The sequence below is a fragment of the Coregonus lavaretus genome, assembly GCF_964263955.1.
Source record: "Coregonus lavaretus genome assembly, contig: HAP1_SCAFFOLD_326, whole genome shotgun sequence".
Classification (NCBI taxonomy): Eukaryota; Metazoa; Chordata; class Actinopteri; order Salmoniformes; family Salmonidae; genus Coregonus; species Coregonus lavaretus.
This window is the reverse complement of record NW_028164829.1, coordinates 334,664-355,615: the sequence shown is the minus strand read 5'-3', so window position 1 is coordinate 355,615 and position 20,952 is coordinate 334,664. Positions and strand designations below refer to the sequence as shown.

The following is a 20,952-nucleotide window of genomic DNA, read 5'->3' as shown; positions in this document are numbered from 1 at the left end:
GTGTTTTGTTTGTCAGGCTGAGTTATCGAGTTCAAATATGCTTGTTAGGCATTTACGATTAGTTCACGGTTACTTGCCTGGAAAAAATCTCCGGCTTAAATGTGCTCAGACTGGATGTGGCTGTGCGTTTGGTACGTTTTCTGGTTTTAGGAAACATTTAAACACAAAACACACTGAGTATATTGACCAACAGGTTGACCCTGATGTTTATTTAAGCAGCATTGGAGAGGCAGTGACCACTAATGTAGAGGAGACAGCTACAACGTCACGGACAGTTAATGAACACGAGGTAGCCACATCTACTCTGTTGAAAAAGTCCAACAGGAGCACTCTAGATATGTGTGCCTCTGCTGTTGCACAACTAAAAGCAGCTGGATTAAGTCAATCTACTGTAAATAGTTTTGTTTCCTCCATGGAAGAAGTGTTTTTTGAGATTCAAAGTCAAGCTACAGATGCAGCTTTGCAGTGCTTATCTCCACAGGAAACTGAAAATAAGAACAGAATAGAACAATCTTTGCAAAAGTTGGAAAACCCTTTCACACCCTTAAATTCAGAAGCTAAACGAAATAAACACTTCAAAGAGAAATGGGGAATCGTAGAACCTGTTGAAAAGGTGCTTGGCACAAGATTTGACAGCAGAAGAAACAAAACAACTGGGACATACGATCAGGTCGTTGTAACTGACAAGTTTGCATATATTCCTATTTTAGAAACACTAAAGGCCATTTTTCAAAACCCAGAACTTGCAGACATGTTCAAGCCCAGGCACATGCCCAAGGAAGGTGTGTATGCAGACTTGAGAGATGCCGCCTATTTTAAAAAAAGTCCCTTATTCTCTATAGAAAAAGATGCCATACAGATCCAGCTATTTTATGACGACTTTGAAACAGCAAACCCCTTGGGGTCTAAAAAGGGTATACACAAATTAGGTGCTATATACTTTACATTAAGGAATTTTCCCCCAATCTTTAATTCATCATTGATAAATATTCATTTGGGTGCTCTTTTCCATGCGCAGGACATCAAGCGTTATGGTTTTAATTTGATACTTGAGCCACTTGTCAGTGATCTTAAAGTACTCGAGACAGAGGGACTTAAAGTTCCCAGATTGAAAGATGTGATTCACGGTACCATAGTTCAGGTCACTGGTGATAATCTTGGGTTGCATGGTTTATTTGGCTTTGTGGAGTCATTTGGGGCAAGGTATTGTTGTCGTTTCTGTCTCCTTGAGAAAGATTGTTTTCAAACTGTGTTCTGTGAAGATGATCCAAAAGTTGTACTACGAACTATCGAGATGCACAAACTGCACTGTCAAACTTTACAAACAGATCCTACACTACCTCATATCTATGGTGTCAAACGCATTTGTCTGCTGAATTCACTACAGTATTTTAATACAGCCAACAATTTTTCTGTAGATATAATGCACGATATTTTAGAAGGAGTTGCTCAGTTTGAAGTCAAACTTGTCCTGCAGTACATTAAGGAAAACTTCCTAAATGCTGAACAACTGGCTGGTAGAATACATGCTTTTGACTATGGATACAATCAGCAGCGAAACCGTCCACCTAGAGTAAAGTTGTTTGATGGAAGTAATGATTTGGGGTTGAATGCTATACAGTCTTGGTGCTTATTACGTAATATGCCTTTGCTATTTGGTGATTTAATACAGTCAGATGACCAGCACTGGCATCTTCTACTTTTGCTTCTACACATTGTTAACATTGTATTTTCCCCAGTCCTTACAGAAGGCATGACCATTTACCTCAAACATTTAATCATTGATCATCATCAGCTCTTCAAGCAGTTGTTTCCTGCAATCAATCTCTTACCAAAGCATCACTTCATGATTCATTACCCTCGTAATATAAAAAACATCGGCCCAGTTCTGCACATGTGGTGCATGCGTTATGAAGCTAAACATAATTTTTTTAAGAAGCAATTAAAAAGCTTTAAAAATGTAACAAAAACATTAGCCAAAAAGCACCAAAGTTGTATGGCAATGTATCGAGAGTCCTTTAGCAAGGAAAGATTAACTTTAGGTTCGGGGAAGATGGTAACACTTAGTGAGCTCAAAGAAGGTCCCGAGATTGCTTTAAAATTTGGGTCTGTATTGTCTACCAGTGTGTTTTCTGCCAAGTGGATCAAACATCATGGTACAGAGTACCGCCGTGACTTCATTATCTGTACTGAGGTAGCATTTGAGATGCCTGTATTTTGTAAAATCAAAATTATTGCTGTGAAAGATGACTGTGTATTGCTCTGTGGAAAACTGATGGAAACAGTGTGTTTTGATTACCATTACTATGCCTTTAAGGTCAGGATGCATCCAGACAGGGTTCAAAAGGTGATCAACATTACTGAACTGTGTTACTTTAAACCTTTTGATGTTCAAATGAAGTATGGAACGACAGATTCCTCCTTGTATGTTGTTCCCTATTGCCATTTTATGGAAACCTAAGGTCAATGTTTTAAAAAGGGATTTGTATTCTTAATATATTTTAGCCTGACATAGTTGAGCTGTTAATAAAAATTTGAAATGCATTATTTTGTGGTAAGTTGTGATTTTTACTCACTTAATGGAGTATTTGGTGTAATTTGACACTAAAAAAGTGTAAAATGAATACTGCTGAGATTTATTTCCGTGACACTATACGGTGTTAGAATTTGACTCTATTTGAGCTTGTTTTTCACTGCAAGATAGTCAATTATCAACACAATAGTGTGTAACATCAACACTTATCAGAGTTATTTTAACCTTGAGTGTCAACTCCATGCAGTGTTAAACTGGACTGGAATCAAACTCAATCAGAGTTGATTTGTTATTTTAGAAGAGTAAATGATTAACTCTTCCAAGGGTAATATTTACACTCTCCAGTGTTATTTAACCTTTAGTGTAAAATTAAAATAACACTATTCAGTGTAAGCGAGTGTTAAATTTTTACTCTATTTAGAGTTAATTTAACTCTAAAATGTTAACACTATGAAAAGAGTCAAATTAACACTATTTCAGGGTGGGACCATATACACTCAGAAATAGTGTTAAATTTAACTCTTTAAGTGTTACTTTAACACTTCAAAATTTACTGTGTACACACATTGTAGTTGACTTATAGAAAATCAGTACTTGATTTAACAGAAGGCTTTTCTGGTGAAGGTTAAATAGCTGAGGTAAAATGTAACAGTCCTATAGTATTTCTTACAGTATACTGCATGTAGAGCTATAGCATGTCTTTGAAAAACCTGTGCATAAGGTTAAGGCATATTGGCTTGCAAAATGTCAAGTATTTTTAAGGCTCATGATTATATATACCCGTCCGGCTCAGTTGGTAGAGCATTGCACTTGCAACGCCAGGGTTGTGGATTCGATTCCCATGGGGGACCAGTACGAATGAAAATGTATGCACTCGCTACTGTAAGTGGCTCTGGATAAGAGCGTCTGCTAAATGACTAAAATGTAAATGTAAATGTAATAAGTTGCACTACCTCATCTCTGTACCCCACAATTATCTGTAAGGTCCTCAGTCGAGCAGTGAATTTCAAACACAGATTCAACCACAAAAACTAGGGAGCTTTTCCAATGCCTCACAAAGAAGGGCAGATGAGTAGGTAGATGAATATCCCTTTCAACATGGTGAAGTTATTCATTGCACTTTGGATGGTGTGTTAATACACCCAGTCACTACAAAGATACAGGCAAACATTTTATGGAAAAGCATGTTGTTGTTCTTGAAATATGCACCATGCTGCATTGTTGACAATATGATCCGCCATTTGAAATGGGCGTTCAGTCTAATCGAACTCCCTGAATATCCAGCAGGTGCGAGCGTTTAGTAATTAGAAAAAAGTCCGGAACTAAGGATATTTATAGGGACGTGACCGACAGTCGATATTTCCGTTCTACTGAGTCCACAAACAATCCGCGGTGGTGAGTATGCCTAGGCCACAGGTGTTATGGCAATTTGTTGCGCAATCTTATACCTATAACAACAGGTCGGCGATTAAGTTTTAAAAAGTTAGTGCCTAACATTTCTACTTGCATCTGGTCTTTTACAGGCTATACCAAATGCAATCCAAAAGGGTTTAGCAACAGAATTGCTTATGTATGTGCACGCTAGACAAACATCTGCAATCTGTGTTTGGCGCCCTGTTTCTAGACCGATATATTGTATCTCAGTCTAGAAGTAAAACAATAACCTAAATAGAATTGAGCCTTTTTACCGACCTGTGTCTACAGCCTGGTCTCATGGACTAGATGTAACATAGTAAAAGTAAATCCGGGACACTGTAGTGTAGTATGTTATGTTTGGTACTGTTACATAAGACTGACCGTTACTTAAGCCAAAACCAAAATAGTTAATGTTTGGGGTGGGCGTATAACGCTGATGACTTTAACATTTTGGGTAATAAGCAACTTCAACTACTTACTACTTTGGGCATACTTAGCTTATTGTCTAACATTATCTAGCTAACGTTGGCCACAACAAATTGGAATTTGTAACATACCATACAAAATGGATGACTGACATCCACAAATGTAATACATACCATACGAAATGTAACATTTACTTAATGGGGAGTCTTGGTTTTACATACAGAATAATACGAAATGCTCTGAGACCAGGTTGGTGCCTGTTTGTGGATGCTTCTGCCTGTATATCAGTGGATGGACAGTTCTGATAAGGAATGGATGGTTTGCATCCCCAGGAAATAATTTCAGATGTTGTTAAGTACCACCTCCCCCGGTAGATTTTTATTTTATTAGCTAACCAATTTCCTAACCTTAACCTAATTCTCTTTACCTTATAGTTAAAGTCAATTGACAATCTGTATCCCAGCTAGACAACCTCTAGGCAGTGCAGTAGGGAGGTCTTCCCAGGAGGAATACAGAGTCATAACTGGCTTGGTTTATTCTTCTCCTTTAGTCATGGTTCTTCCTGGGCTTCAGGTTTGGAGATGGATACTCTTTGCCTGCATTCACTGGATTTGTGTCTGTCAAGAAACTGCAGGACCGTAAGTAAATCTGCAGTCACAGAAGTTAGAATTTAGTCATCACACTTAAGTCTCTCGTCTTGGTTTAACACTCTCTCTCTGTTGGAGCAGATTTAGAGCAATTTTTCTGCAGATCTTTATCTCCACAGTATTTTTCACCTAGGTTTGTGTTTAGAGGTATCATCTCATTAGGTACTGATTTTCCTGTGTTCTCTGTAGGGTTTATATGGTAGCCATTCCTGCAGTGATCCAGGCAGGCTCAGAGGCCAAGCTTTGTGCCAGCCTTCTGCAGCCCAACGAGACCCTGGTCATGACCATATCTCTGATGGCCGACGGGCAGAACAATATACTTCTCCACAAGAGTTCTGACCAAGAGTTTCATCGCTGCTTCCAGTTTCAGGTCAGCCCAGCACTGGTGGACATCCACAACCATTCCAATAAGAGTGGACTGGACTTCTCAGCTTTGAATCTCTTAGTTTCTTGGTGCAATGCCAGCTTAGTTTATGGGAAATATCAATGTGGTGGCCTACCAGAACTTTTCTGGGATTCAGGCTCAAATTTGTACCAGGTTTTGATTGAATGCTACTATATACTATCTAGACAATTGATATATGACACTTCTCCAAAGCAACTTCCAATAAGGGGAGTGCATAATGTGATCCCTGCAGGAGTTAAACGCTCTACCTTGAAGTTGCTAGTGGCACTCTCTTACCAACTGGGCCACACGGCACCACATCTTAATGTCCTATGTTGTTGGTCCATTAGTTCACCAGTGTTGCGCTCTTCCTCCCTGACAGGCCCCTCATGTGAAGAGTGACAAAGTGCAAAACTTCAAGGTGGAGGTTCGAGGTGACACGTTTCTATCAACAGAGGAGAGGAAGGTCATGATCAAACCCTACCGCCCCATGACATTCATCCAAACGGACAAACCAATCTATAACCCAGGACAAACAGGTGATGTTAGAGCCAGGACACCTTTAGTCTGGTTGCTAAGAAACAGGACAATTAGGTGATGTCATGTTCTAGAATGGTTTACTCCAGGAGTTCCAAAACTTTTTGGGCCCCAGACCCCATTTTGATATCAACTTTCCATGACCCCACCATGTTCCCTTTCTTTATTTGGGGCTATGACAGTATATTACAATCTGAAGGGAGTATGGTTTGAAGTGATTGGAAGGTATTGGGAACTTCAGAAGATAATCAGGCAATAGTTGTATGATCTTCTGTGTAGAAAAGAACACATTGTTAATGATCTTCCCCCAGTCTGATTTGGGGCCTGGTCCTGTCCACTCTGTTCTAACAAGTCATGCGTGGCTTATGAACATTGGAGAGGGAAACGGACGCCTGAAAAGCTTCATTCAGGAATGGAGTGCAGATACAGGAAAAAACCCACTGTGGGGTCACTCAGGATATGTACACTGGAACGGAGTTTGAACCGACATGCCACATGTTACGAGATGTTCCTCTCATGGACATAATTGGATAGTGTAAATATATTCAGAACTCGCAGTGCAGTTTTCCTTCATCTGCAATTGATTGAATTGGGGCCTTAGTACCAACAGTGTAAAATATTATCCAGAGTAGCTGTGACAAGTTCTGCTTACTTCACCAGTTTCCCTGGTTTTCCAGAAATGCCGGGTGAAAGATTCCTGGAATCAGGATGGGAATCCTCCAACCAGGATTTCTGGAAACCTTGGAATTTTCAGTTGTCCGACATGATGCTTCTAAAATTCTCATTTTCTTGTCTTCGGCTTTTTACAGTGCATTTTAGAGTCGTCACCTTGGATACCAATTTTAGCCCTGTCAATCAGCTGGTGAGTGTTGCAAATGTAATATTGAAAACAGTCCTTCAGATCGGTGTCTACTATTTCAAACCAAAATACGGATACAGAAGTATCACAACTGATGGGCATAGCAATCAAGTATTATGTAACACAAGGTACAGCAATCAACCAGTCAGGACATGGGGTTTCCATTCATATAGGTCAGATTGGAATGTATGGGATCATCTTTTCCTGAGACTGAATTCATGTACTAAATTGACATTAGTCCCACTAAGCCAATCACCTGTCTAGTTCCTATAGTTGTAGACCGTTATGCTCCTCTGATGTTTTGGAGTTATTCATGAACCATGAACCATCTCTTGTCTTTGCCCTTCACAGTACAACATTGTGGAACTTGAGGTAAGACCCTTACAAGTCTAACTTTATGATGACTGTCACTGTAAATACTGCAACATTAGGACTCCACCCGCTAGCTAGGGCGTCATTAATTTCCACCTACTGTAGAAGTTAGCTAAATACTTCCAATCAGCTTTGTGTGTGTTCTGGGCCCCCTTCAGTAGGCCAATGTTGCAGATGGAAATGTCATGAAAAGAGCTGACTCCTGTATACTGTTATCTTGTTCTATGAACCAACAGGATGTAAATCAGAACAGGATTGGACAGTGGCTCAACACTACATCCAGTGGCAACATTTTGCAGCTTTCTCACCCCCTGAACTCTGAAGCACCTGTAGGATCCTATGCCATTGTAGTGTGGATTGGTCAAGACAAAATATACCAGAACTTCAAGGTAGAAAAGTATGGTAGGTTGAGCTTTTTTCTTTTACCTGTCATGCTAGGTAATGTTATGGCTCTGGCAGTTGAATCAATGCATCACAATCCTGGAACATTCTAGAGTTGACTGCTGTTCTTTTATCTGTAGTTCTGCCAAAGTTTGAGATCAAAATGAACCTCACCGACGAGATCAGCATTGTTCAAGAAGAGTATGAAGTGGAAGTGTGTGCCAAGTGAGTAAACGCTAACGGAGATGTCAATGCACTGTAGTTACAAGGTGATGTGTAACTCCACTAAATGGAATGATCTAATAATCGCATTGTGCTAATGCAGACCTGGGTTCTAATAAGTAATTGTAATACTTTGAAATGTGAAAAGATTTTAAGTATTTGGTTATTCTTTCTTTGAAAATAAAAGTCATTGAAGGTATTTGGATAAACACTTGGAAAGTATTTGAAAATAATATTATATTAATAATGATTTAAAATACAAATACTTCAATATGCATGTAAGCTACTTGAACCCAGGTCTTCACTAATGACACAGGCTAATTGAAGACCTACAATGCTACTGCTCAATGTCCTGAACTGCTGCTATTAATCCCTGACACTTCAAACGTTTGCTACAGTGGCATTTACATGAACAGCTGGTTCTGTATTCATAAAGCATCCCAGATTGGGATTGCTGCTCTAGGATCCGGTCCCCCCCCATGACATGTGACCTTGTTCATTATGATCCTAAAGTTCAAACTGATCCCTTTCTGAGAGTCTTAATGAATGTGGGTCCAGATTCATTGGCCATGTTGAACACTTGACTTAAGCCTACAGGTATGCACAAACCTTTGTCTCGTATTAGGTTTTTAAGATGGTGATTGTCGACGTAGGAGATGGTTTGATTCTTTTTGTCTTATGAATTGAAATCAGGTACACGTATGGACAGCCTGTACCTGGTAAAGCAGGGTTAAAGTTGTGCCGACTCTTGGGGGACAATGTAGTGATACCGATAACAATTGATGAGAAACATCCACAAGGAGTTCCTGATTACACACCTCCCTGCCACAAAGAGTCAATAGAGGTCTGTATGCTTTCATAAAACCATCATTAGTAGGACTGTTTATACCAACATATTACATTGTAATTTATTTAACTTGGTTCTTAATGTTTGATTGAATTAATTTAAATCTGTTCTCAGTGTGTTTGGTTCTGCTTGCTTTTCCCAGATGGACCAAACCGGCTGTGCTTCCTATGTCTTCAACATGGCAATTTTCACAAAGAATTTAGGAGAGAAATTGCTGGGAGACGTGTTTAGTTTCCATGCAGAAGTACAGGAGGAGGGGACAGGTTAGTATTATCACAATCACTGGTAACATTGCTGTCAAATGATGTGTTTTATTGAGTAAATGACATGAATTAACTAGTGCATGTTTCATTAGATCAGGGTTTTCCCAAACTCTGTCCTGGGGCCCACCCTGGGTGCACGTTTTGGTTTTTGCCCTAGCACTACACAGCTGACTCAAATAACCAACTCATCATGACGCTTTGATTATTTGAATCCGCTGTAGTGCTATGGCAAAAAACCTAAACATGCACCCACGGGGGACCCCGGGACTGAGTTGGAGGAACTCTGCGTTAGATCATGAAGATTGGCAAGAATGAGCTGTTTGACCTTTGGTGCTGCAGCGTTGTTTTATTGAAGGCTGTTTTATTGTCGTCTGTTTATAATATCCTGCTGTACTGCAATTCAGTTTCTGCGTTTTGAACTGCCATTGTGCATTGTGTTGGCTCTGGTAATTGTGAAATATACCATCCTATTATAATTTATTTTCCTTTGACAGGTATTACACGGTCAGAGGAAAAACGCATAGCGCTCTCCTATGTGATTGGAGAACTCTCGTTTGTCGACACGCCCCAAATCTATGAGCATGGATCAATTATTGAGGGCAAGGTAAGTCCAAATACAGTGTTTCTGTTGCATTGTGGAGGCCATTTGTTCTTTGCCCTGCTTGCTGAACTACCAGTATGTGTTAGTTAATCACATGTAGCGTCACTTCATTCATACAACTCCCCCCTTTTCCTCAGATATATGCTGTTCACTTCAACCACACACCCATCTCTGACATGTTAGTCTACCTGTTGGAGGAGAAGGGCTGGTCCTCATATCTACAACTACAGAACCTAACCACGGACAGTCGTGGTATTGCCAGGTTCTCCCTAAACACAACCAGTATGCCCAAAGAGAATATTAACCTCATAGTAAGTATGATTCCTTCTAGGTTTTGACAGCCTCTTTATGCTCAAGACCAACTCAGCCCTTGATCCTACGCCAGCGTTTCCCTAACTGTCCTGGGGACCCCAAGGGGTGCATGTTTTGAATTTTGCCATAGTACTACACGGCTGATTTCAAATAACTGACTCTTTATCAAGATTTGAGTTAGCTGTGTAGTGCTAGGGCAAAAAACAAAATGTGCACCGCTTGGGGTCCCCAGGACAGAGTTGGGGAAACGCTACCCTAAGGCCTATCATGGTCTTGTGGGGATCTGAGGAGATTGAATTGGTAATATTAGCATGGTGGAACTTCCACCAAGCCTATCAGAGGGTAAGGTGGATCTGTTACCATATTGCTTACATCTGTCCTCCCCTCATATCACCACTGTATGTAGAACATCGGGTCTAGGGGTTGATTTAGGATTGGTCCTTTAGACTCCTCCTCTTGTTCCTTTACAGGTAAGTGACACCCCACAAGTGGAGTACCGAGGATACAGGGTCCCCTATTTCAACAGAGGGCGTCACGTCCTCTCCCTGATCCAGCCCGCTGCCCCTGACAGTAAACCCTCCAGCTCCCTGGCTATTCAGAAGATGGAGAAACCACTGGCATGTGGGGAGGAAGTGTCAATCACCATCCACTATGCCATCGTAGGGGAGACCGTCCCAAAGGGCTCTGTGGATGTCCTCTACCTGGTGAGTAGAACCCAGGAACTAGTTGACAACTTCCAAACCCAGGGTGGCTCCCAAATGGAACCATATTTCCTAGTTGCACTACTTTTGACCAGGATCATTTCAGACATTGCCCAAGCCTCGCACTTTTCAAAAGGATGTTCCTATACAACACAAACTCCTAATCATCCAGCCTAAACCTTAGTATTAGCCACCTCGATAACATAAGCCACAGCAAATTGGACTTCGTAACATATCATACATCTCGTAACCTATACGAAATGGATGGACATCCACATAACATCATACTAATTACTGTGTCCTGGATTTGTTTACCACGTCTACCCCTTGAGTCCAGGTTGCATCATCTCCTTTCTGAGTTGATGACCACTGTTTCCCCCTTTCTCTCCAGGCCTTATCCAGAGGGGTGATAGTTCAGCATGGACACAAGAACGTTACTGTGCAGCAGGACAGTCCTGGTGAGTGAGTTTCATTAAGTGATTCTGAACGTTCTGGAAGGCGCTTGATGGCAGTGTGACCTGCTCTTGCGTTGCAGTAGCTGAGGGTGAAGTCACCTTGAAGTTGGCAGTGGTTCCAGAGATGGCGCCGGTGGTTCAGCTCCTGGTGTACAGTATGCTACCCAGTGAGACTGTCATCGCCCACAGCATGAACTTCCCCACTGAGAAATGCTTCAGGAACAAGGTGTGCACATCACAAACATTGTTCTCATTTTATGTTGGGTATAAAGTGTCAATTATTTCCATGCACATAGATACTGTATCATACCTGCAGTAAAAGTGTATAATGTGTATGCCAGGTGTTGGTGGAGTTCTCCCCCTCCAATGCGGTCCCAGGGGAGGAGAACACCCTGCATCTCTCTGCCCAGCCCGGTTCCCTCTGTGGCCTCAGCACTGTGGACCAGAGTGTTGGCATCATGGAGCCAGGGAAGAGGCTGGATGCTGATAAGGTAACAGAGCTCACTGACGTGAACAACAGTCCTACCACCATACCGACTGTTTTGGTGGTGCTGGGAATACAACCAGCCTCAGGGGAAGAACCATTGACCACAGCAGACATGGAATGGGTCTGTTCACTGTTGGTCATTTGGTGTGCTTTTATCAAAGGTAATGGGACTTATTCTCTGGCTTGAGGCCCTCTTTCTATTGACTGGAAATCACCTCACTATTGTTACATAATGAGGTAATATTCTGGGTTGTGTTCATCAGGACACTTTTCTAGACGTTTGGCAATGGGGAAACAAAATGGAGGTTCTTCTTAGTCCAAGTAGTCCCTCTCTGTTTCAGTCTGTTCTGTTTGGTCCCCAAGAATGTCATTTCACTCCTTCCCATATTGTCCCATTCCAGATATTTGATTTGTTACCAGTCAAGGAGACAACCTATATTCCCTACGAGCTTGAAGATTCAGTAGCATGTTTCCGTGTGAGACCAAGGAGATCCATAATGCCGTACCCAGATGGAACGTCTGGGGAGACAAATGATCCTTATGCAGTTTTTCAGGTAAATACTTCTGCCCTGTTCTCAACTTTTGAAGCCTCTTTATTGCTCTGGGAAGAATCAGTCACCATACCGTTACGATGTGTTCAACTTACAGGTTACATTGCTAAAATAGCCTGAGGCTAGAACACATGTACAGTGACAAATACAACTTTTTAAATAATTTGATGGCATTTCATAGGCACTGGGACTGAAGCTGGCGACTAATCTGGATATAAGAATACCTTCCTGCCTCAGTTACCAGGGGAACCAGTACTATCGCTCCTATGGTGAGATGTCCTAACCAACCCTTATTCTCATTGCTAGAAGTCTTCAATGAATCTTGGGAAATGGATTACTAACACAGCCTGGTTAAAGGGGTCAGAACGCTGCATGCGCTCACTGTTGAGCAAAGCATTCAGTCCATTTTAACTTGAGAATAATGTGCATGATTTGTGTTAGTAGCTTACAGACCTATGGCCTGGCCTGGATCAGCGGGTCCTAGACTTGAAATGGCTATACCTGGTGGAGTTGCCCCAAGACATCCGCCACCCATACAGACGGTCCGTACATTCTTCCCTGAGACATGGATTTGGGATCTTGTGGAAGTTGGGTAAGTGCTCTGCACAGTGAGGTTAGCCTTGGGTGAAAACCCTCTTAGCTAGATTAGGAACCTGAACCTATTTAAACTGTAGTACAGAGTAGGCCAGGTTTCTCTTAGGAAAGAGCTCCTTTAACCTCAATGGGTCTCCCTGGTTAGATAAAGCTAAATGCATTCGAAACGGTGTTCATATAATTGGTACAGTCCTACTCCACGCTCTGTTGGACACTTGGTGGCTTTCTGTTTAAACTCTAACCTCTGTATTCCAGGGAGTCTGGATCAGCAGACGTCCCCCTGACAGTCCCAGACACCATCACCACCTGGGAGACGGAGGTCTTCTGCCTGGCCCCCAGTGGCTTTGGTCTGGCTCCTCTGGTGGAGCTCACGGTCTTCCAGCCGTTTTTCCTGGAGCTCACCCTGCCCTACTCAGTCATCCGGGGAGAGCACTTTGAGCTGAAGGCCACTGTGTTCAACTACCTCTCCAAGTGCATCATGGTACAGCACTGCACCAGGATCGTATTTAGTTTTTGTCAGACCATGTTATCTTACAAAGTGTTCCTCTTCGGCAGGTTTCTGTGACTCCGGCTCTCTCCCCAGACTACACTCTCACACCCTTGAATGACGTCCACTACTCCTCATGCTTGTGTGCCAATGGACGAAAGACCTTCAGTTGGACAATGGCTCCCTCTGTCCTGGGTAAGTCTCCCGTCAACCGTTCAAACAGCAGAATGGATGTCAACCTGAGTTGTGTACTGTCACTGTGTTGGATGTTGTGTAACCTGTGGTGTCTGCCAATGTGTGTAGGGGTTTTGAACGTGTCCGTTAGTGCAGAGGCTGTCCATTCCCACACTGCGTGTGACCATGAGATTGTGAACGTACCGGAGAGAGGACGCGTTGACACAGTCACACGGAGCCTGCTGGTGACGGTATGTAGTTTGCTGCTGGGAACTAACCGTTAGGTTGCACAGATTGTCTAGTGTAACTGCCTCTGAAAAGAATCCCTCTCCTGTCCTCCAGGCTGAGGGAACAGAGAAGACCGACACCTACAACTGGTTGCTGTGTCCAACTGGTCAGTAATGAATGAATGTTCACGGTTGTTCGACGTGCTCTTCGCCATTCATCTTATCATCTTTGTGTCCACAGGAGAAACTCTGACAGAGGAGGTGGAACTGCAACTCCCCCAGAATGTGGTGGATGGATCTGATAGAATTTCCCTCACCGTTCTGGGTAAAATAAACTATGGTTTGTTTAGAGGTGTAGTGGTGGGAAGACAACCCTTCTCCAGTGATAATGCTGCTGTTTGCTGAAGAGGACCGCCTTACAGAAGTCCCTTGTTTCTCTGTAGGGGACATCCTGGGTCGGGCCCTCAACCACCAGGATGGACTGTTGCAGATGCCGTATGGGTGTGGAGAGCAGAATATGGCCCTCCTCTCCCCCAATATCTACATCCTGGAGTACCTGAGGAACACAGGGCAGCTCACCCCAGCCATCCTAGACAAGGCAACCAAGTTCCTCACTAGTGGTAGGAGTGTCCCTTTTGAATCTGGCTAATATTTATTATAGACAAACTTACTGAAACAGGGCTGGATTTGTCCAGTAAAAGGTTTCTCCAGTGTGCCCTAATGACTAGGACCCTGTTGTCATGTAAATGATGGAGCTACAGTACAGATGACATCACTGACCCAACACATGGAGGGACTTCCACATGGTTTCTCACTGAAATCATTTGATCGTAGAATATTGACACTCTGTCCCAAATGGCAGCCTATTGCTTACATAGTGCACTATTTTCCTGTCTCAAGTAGTTCACTATATAGGGCAGGACTCAACCCTGTTCCTGGAGAGATACTGTCCTGTAAGGCTTCACTCAACCCTACTCTAACTGACCTTTTTAAAATAATTAGCTGGTTGATGAGTTGAATGGGGTTAATTACAACTTGGGTTGGTGTGAACCTACAGGAGGGTATCTCTCCAGGAACAGGGTTGAAGAGCCCTGATATAGAGAGCCATTTGGGGCACAAACCCAGTGACTATAAAAACCACTTGGTCACGGTTCACTCTAAAAACCCACCGACAGGTTACCAAAGGCAGCTGAACTACAAGAATGCTGACGGTGCATACAGCACCTTTGGACAAGGCTTGGGGAACACTTGGTGAGTACTTGGCTTGTAAACAACTGTCTGTTTCATTGAAGTAGTGGCCAATCAAATGGCATCGTCTCTGGCAGGGAGACCATGGCTATGTAATGTGAAGCTCTAAGTCACTTTTATGACCATCTTATGTGGATATTATGACTGCTTTTAAATCAAGTTCTTTCTTCAGGCTGACTGCTTTTGTCTTGAGATCCTTTGGCAAAGCACAGTCTTTCATCTATATTGACCCGGCAAAAATGGAGCAATCCAAGACTTGGTTGGAAAGTCAACAAGGCAAACATGGCTGTTTCAGAATTTTGGGGAAACTCTTTAACAACAGAATGAAGGTATTTATATTGCTAATAAACTGAACGATGTTAGACGTAGTCTGTTTCGGCAGACCAGTCATAAAGTTTGATTTCAACAATTGTATCAGGCTAGATACAGTTAGTATTTTGACATTGTTTTATAGGGTGGCGTGACGGATGAAGTCACACTGACTGCTTACGTCACTGCTTCAATGCTGGAGCTCGACATGTCAGTGTCGGTAAGTAACCTCACTCCATATAAACATTGATTCTCACTCCAGCAACATTGTTACAGGCTACTAATTTAGCTTCCTGTATGAAGTCTGTATACATCTTACAGATTATACAATGTAGTGAGTTACAGGGGAATTGTTATTTCTTTGAAAGTAGCCTATGAAATGACAAAGAATGGGCTTTACCATGAACACATCTGAATGGTATAGTTCTGCTACTATTGATATTAGACTCAATATGCTACTATGAAGTGTCTCAATGTGCTGCTGTTATTCTGTGCTCCAGCATCCTGTTGTGGACCGCAGCTTGTCTTGCCTGAAGAACTCGACCGGTGATTTGTCCAACACCTACACTACTGCTCTGCTGGCCTACACCTTCGCCCTGGCAGGGGACATGGAGACACGGGCCCAGCTTCTGCAGCACCTCAACACCATCTCATTACAAGAGGGTGAGCTATATCCTGGTCCAAGATCTGTTAGTGCTGCCTTGATTGAGCTTGCCTGGACAATGGATTACTCCTAAAAGTGCAAACCCTCGGCCCGTCTAGCACTCCAGATAGGCCCAATCAAACGGCCAGTAAAAGTGTTTTTAAGAACAAAAATACACTTTGAACTGACTGTCAGTTGTTTTGGGCATAAAATGAATTGGGGAGGTCAGAACTTTGTATTATGCTGAATAAGCAGTCCTTATTCTGACTTGTGCGCTCTCCTCGGCCCTCAGGGGGTCTCCTGCACTGGTCCCAGTCCTCCTCAGAGACCTCACCATCCCTTGAGGTGGAGACCAGCGCCTACGTTCTACTGGCGTCCCTCAGTGCCTCTCCTCTGTCTACCTCTGACCTGGGCTACGCTTCCCGCATCGTCAGGTGGCTGGTGAGGCAGCAGAACGCCTACGGAGGCTTCTCCTCCACACAGGTAGACTTCCCAAACACATTGGTCTGAAATGGCACCCTGTGCTGTGCACTAGTAGAGACATTATTACTTTGACTTCTATCAGACCACAGGCATGTGCTCTTCATGTCCAGCCTGGTGAGGCTAACTTCCACTGATACAGAGCCATGGAATTGGGAAATGGTCACTTTAGGAACTGTTCAATGTAAAAATCAACCCTTTCTGTAAAATGGGCTCTTTAATTTTGAAGTGATTTTTCCCTGTGGTCTGTTTAGGACACGGTGGTGGCCCTCCAGGCCCTGGCTCTCTACTCCACCAGGGTGTTCAGTAGAGGAGGAGCCAGCACAGTGACAGTACAGTCTCCCAGTGGGCATCAGTACCTCTTCTATGTGAACCAAAACAACAAGCTTCTGTACCAGGAGAGGGCGCTGCAGGACACAGAAGGGAAGTACAGCATTGAAGTGAAGGGCAGCGCTTGTGCCTCAGTGCAGGTCAGTGAATACACATCTCTCCTTCCAGTCCTGTGGTGTAAGATGTGCTTTAATATACATTATTGGGAAGGTCAAACCTATAAGAAGCTTCTTCTGGCTTGATTTTTAGTTCATTAAATATGTGTTTATTCTAGCTTATAAAATGTTTGTTTTTGGACAGGATGGTTTCCCTGACTTCCTCTTCTCTGTCCCAGGTGGCGCTCCACTACAACATCCCTACTCCTACCAAAAGCACAACGCTCAGTATCCAGGTGACTCCAGAGGTAGACTGCAACAGCAAGTCTTTGCGACCCAGAGTCACGCTGAAACTCCAGTCTCAGTAAGAATGAAGGACCCGTTTTGTCTTCACAGCATTCTTTTAAATGTTGACAGTTCAGTGTTATTTTGGAGCGTGTCTTACAGAATGGATTTGACCCAAATGAATTGTTATTGACCTTCCAGTTGATACCTAGGCTTGGATAAGTAACAATAAGATGTATCTGGCAGCCTGGTCTTTATGGCTAAAATAATCCAAGTTGCGTGAAGTTGTTGTGCACTCTCCTCAAACCATAGCATGGTATTTTGTCACTGTAATAGCTACTATAAATTGGACAGTGCAGTCAGATTAACAATAATGTAAAGCTTTCTGACCAGATAAGACATGTCTGTCCTGGAAAGTTACTTACAACGTCATTCTAGTCACACTAGCAACAACCGTCCCAGTATAGGGACACCGATCCTGTAGAGGTTATGGCTAAAATAATCCAAGGATCCATTCATTTGATTATTACAAGCGCTTGTCAAAATCCAACTTTATCAATAATCTCTTTGTTTTCACAGATATCATGGAAAGGAGCTGACCACCAATATGATTATAGTGGATTTGAAAATGCTCTCTGGGTTTTCCCCAGATCCAGACTCTTTGGGGAGGGTGAGTTTTTGTGTGACCTTTATCCATGGAGGTCTTGCCTCATCTGTGACCCTTTCTAACACTGACTGTTTTTGTCCATGCAATATGAATGGCTTGTCTTCACAGCTGAGGGGTTCAAGTCAAGTGGATCGTGTTGATACCAAAGATGACCATGTGTTAACGTACTTGACAGAGGTGAGGTGAAAACCACCCATCAGTTTGAAATGGTCCACATAGCACTCTGCAATAATATAATGGGTGTTATTTCAAAATAATATATATAGATGTACTTGTGGTGACATGTCAGCAAAGCTGAAATGTAACTTCTGCTTAGATCATTTAATGACCAATATGTTTGTTTTTCTCCCAACAGTTAACATCACTATTTCCTTTCACCATCACCCTGGACATCATACAGGAGCTCCCAGTACAGAATCTAAAGCCAGCGGTGGTCAAGATCTACGACTACTACCAGCCAAGCAAGTTGATTTACTAACCCGCCCCAAAACCTCCTTTTCCATGGTTTAACTAACATTTTTGGTCGACTTGTGTTCATTTACTGAGACTAACATGTACTATGGTTACAGGTGACCAGGCTGAGACAGAATATGTCTTCCCTTGCAAGTAGGAGTTCCAAGCTGGTGAGCTATTTTTAAATCTAGAATAATTGGTGATGAATAATTTTCTAGCTGACTCAACTATACATGTAGTATAAATGATTTGGGAGCCTGTATTCTTTAATCTAATTGCTGGTCTGTTACATTTAATTTATTTGCTCTTCTGCAGCTGTAAGATGACATTGAGGTCACACCTGCAACCCTTCAGACCTCTTTTCAAGTGCTGAAGTAAATAAATGATGTAACTGGAAATAAAGTTTTTCATTATAACCCTTTTCTGGAGTGTTTGTTTTAAAGATTGTCACACTGATAAGCAGTGAGTGCTGAGGTCAATGTTGTAAGGCAGTGGTTCTACTACTTGAGGGAACCTGGCCTTGCCACAGGGGGTACTGGGAACTCATGGACAGAGCAGAATGTCATTGGGGTTCAGTTAACAAACTATACCTCCAGAGAGCTGCTGTTAAGCAGGGATGCCAGCTCTACAAAGGTGGAAATGTTATCGCTCAATTTTGTACACAGCTTTGGTTTCTCACTTTCTGTTCTGCAGTCTGTCATGGACCCCTGTAGGTTCTTTTATTCCTCATCAGGGAATGGGCTCAGAACATTTTACCACTAAATTATATAAACACATCTTCCAAAGGAATGAGTCCTGTCTTTAATCTCCATTAGATGGTGTGGACACCACAGGAAAGATGTGGTCATACATACCTCACAAATCAATTAGATGAACAGAACCATCGACATGAGACGCACACAATGGGTACTATAGAGCCCTGTTGACGACACGACTCACTAAACTATATGAAAGTAATGTATGCAAACATACTGGGATTATGAACAAGAGTGTGCTGTGAAAAGCATTGAGACTCATGACCAGTACAATGCCAGATGTTCTGCTTTAGTTCAGAGAAGATGTAACAAGCCCTCTTGATTGGACAGTGCTCAGGAATTCTTAAACTATAGTGACCCAAAATAAACGCAACATGTAAAGTGTTTCATGAGCTGAAATAAAAGATCCCAGAAATGTTCCATAAACAAAGCTTCTCTCATTTTGTGCACATTTGTTTACACCCCCTGTTAGTGAGCATTTCTCCTTTGCCAAGATGATCTACCTCACAGGTGGGGCATATCAAGAAGCTGATTAGAGAATGATCATTACAGGTACACCATGTGCTTGGGGCAATAAGGCCACTCTAAAATGTGCAGTTTTGTCACGCAACCAGTGGCGGCTCCTGAAAAAATTCTCAGGGGGGGCAATTTTTCTGATGATTTAGGTGACCTACACACATTTTAAAAAAGATATGTCCAGCAACAACATGAAGACAGGGGCAGCATATAAGTCAATACCAGAAGCATTTATTGACTGATCTCAAAAGTGTTGGCTTACCAGGGTTGGTGGAGCCCTCAGTTTCATCTTTGCCTCGCAAAGCTAACTCAAACACTCCGCAAAACTTCACACACTGGATTAGCCGGCTGAGGATGTGGCGGTTCTTGCTAATGTCGTAGTAAATATATTTGTTATAGTGAATATGGAATATGATATGTTGAGTAAAATGTTGTGCTAAGATCTATTTAGGTCAGGAGCTGGTTATAAGTTCTGTTCCTATCCAATAACAATGGACAAAAGGGTCCTATCTTGTCAGCCTTGTCAGCAGGTGGCCAAGGACAACACCCACGCCATAGGCCTCTCAGTTCTTCCAACTCACGAGTTCTTTCTCTGAGGACACACACACACACACACATCATCACTGTTAAACACACACACACACATCATCACTGTTAAACACACACACACACACACACACAAAAATCCCCTCTCTTAGGCTGAACATTTGAAGACAGAGAACCCGACTCAGAGCCAATGCAACAGTGACACTAGCCTGGAGGTGACCTCGCCCAACTCATCAGGACCAATCAGAAGATCAGAACTACTAGATTCAACTTACTTCATTTATTGCATAAAATGTCTGCACACAATGAAACATTGTCTTCAGATAACGAACGGGTCCGTGCACGCGATTCCAGATATCTTTACCTCTGAATAAACTGCCTTTATTATACCATATCCACCCTGTCCAAAGTCTCTAATTGGTCTCGGTTCTCCAGTAAACTTGTGATTATCAACACTAACCTCATCGTTGTGGCGGCGGACAGCTAGCCTGTATCCCTTATCCAGTTGAGTGGCAATGTTCACTCCCCAAAGCAGACCATCTCAAACAGCTATCCATGTGGGTCTTTGACAGCTCATGTTTCTTAATCTTTCCTGAAAGATGGTGCATGTCCGTTACACACCAGTCGCTGTCCAAGCGGTGCTGTCTGCCGTGCCGCCTTCAGGGTGAAAGAGTGGGGGGTAGCAGAAGACTGCATTAGCTACATCGCAGCCTGCTAGCCAGGTTTTTCGTTCGTACTAATTTTTGGAAAATCCTCGGGTGTAGGACTTTCCGCCTTTAGTAGAAACCTGTTGAATTATTAAATTTGGTCTGGGAGGTCCTAATTGTTTCGTTGCCAATTTATCTTGATTTGTTCGCCGACAAAAAGTAACTTATTTCAAAGAGACAATCGAGTTGCACTGAACGCTATAGCAATCTTACCAGTAGTACGTGAATTGATTGACGCTGCTACCCGCTCTTTTCTTAGTTACGTTCATGGTTACGTTACGTATGACGAAAGCGCGTAAGTGCAAGCCCTCAGAAACCCATAGAGATTGTATTGAAAGCTCTGATATTTGAAAAAAATAGATTTTACATGGGAGTCTATGACAGACTTCTGGGCGATTTTCAACCTGACTGAAATCGCCCCAAAAGGGGGGGGGGGGCATT

General features: G+C 42.6%; 1 protein-coding gene across 1 annotated transcript; it reads left to right on the top strand.

Annotated features, from left to right (window-relative positions):
• Positions 1–4,927: 4,927 nt before the first annotated feature.
• Positions 4,928–18,144, top strand: LOC311115100 (alpha-2-macroglobulin-like; the record flags this gene model as incomplete). The annotated part of the gene is made up of 35 exons (XM_084190307.1): positions 4,928–5,013; positions 5,212–5,392; positions 5,790–5,946; positions 6,754–6,806; positions 7,155–7,175; positions 7,412–7,577; positions 7,697–7,781; positions 8,472–8,622; positions 8,768–8,888; positions 9,383–9,492; positions 9,627–9,800; positions 10,272–10,505; positions 10,894–10,960; positions 11,038–11,183; positions 11,299–11,448; positions 11,846–11,998; positions 12,177–12,264; positions 12,437–12,587; positions 12,845–13,070; positions 13,145–13,271; positions 13,380–13,501; positions 13,593–13,644; positions 13,719–13,802; positions 13,921–14,097; positions 14,653–14,728; positions 14,898–15,054; positions 15,180–15,254; positions 15,535–15,697; positions 15,970–16,160; positions 16,412–16,627; positions 16,822–16,946; positions 17,447–17,537; positions 17,643–17,711; positions 17,890–17,995; positions 18,104–18,144. The coding sequence occupies 35 exons, from the start codon at positions 4,928–4,930 to the stop codon at positions 18,142–18,144; spliced, it is 4,392 nt and encodes a 1,463-aa protein (XP_084046433.1).
• Between the last annotated feature and the right edge of the window lie 2,808 nt (positions 18,145–20,952).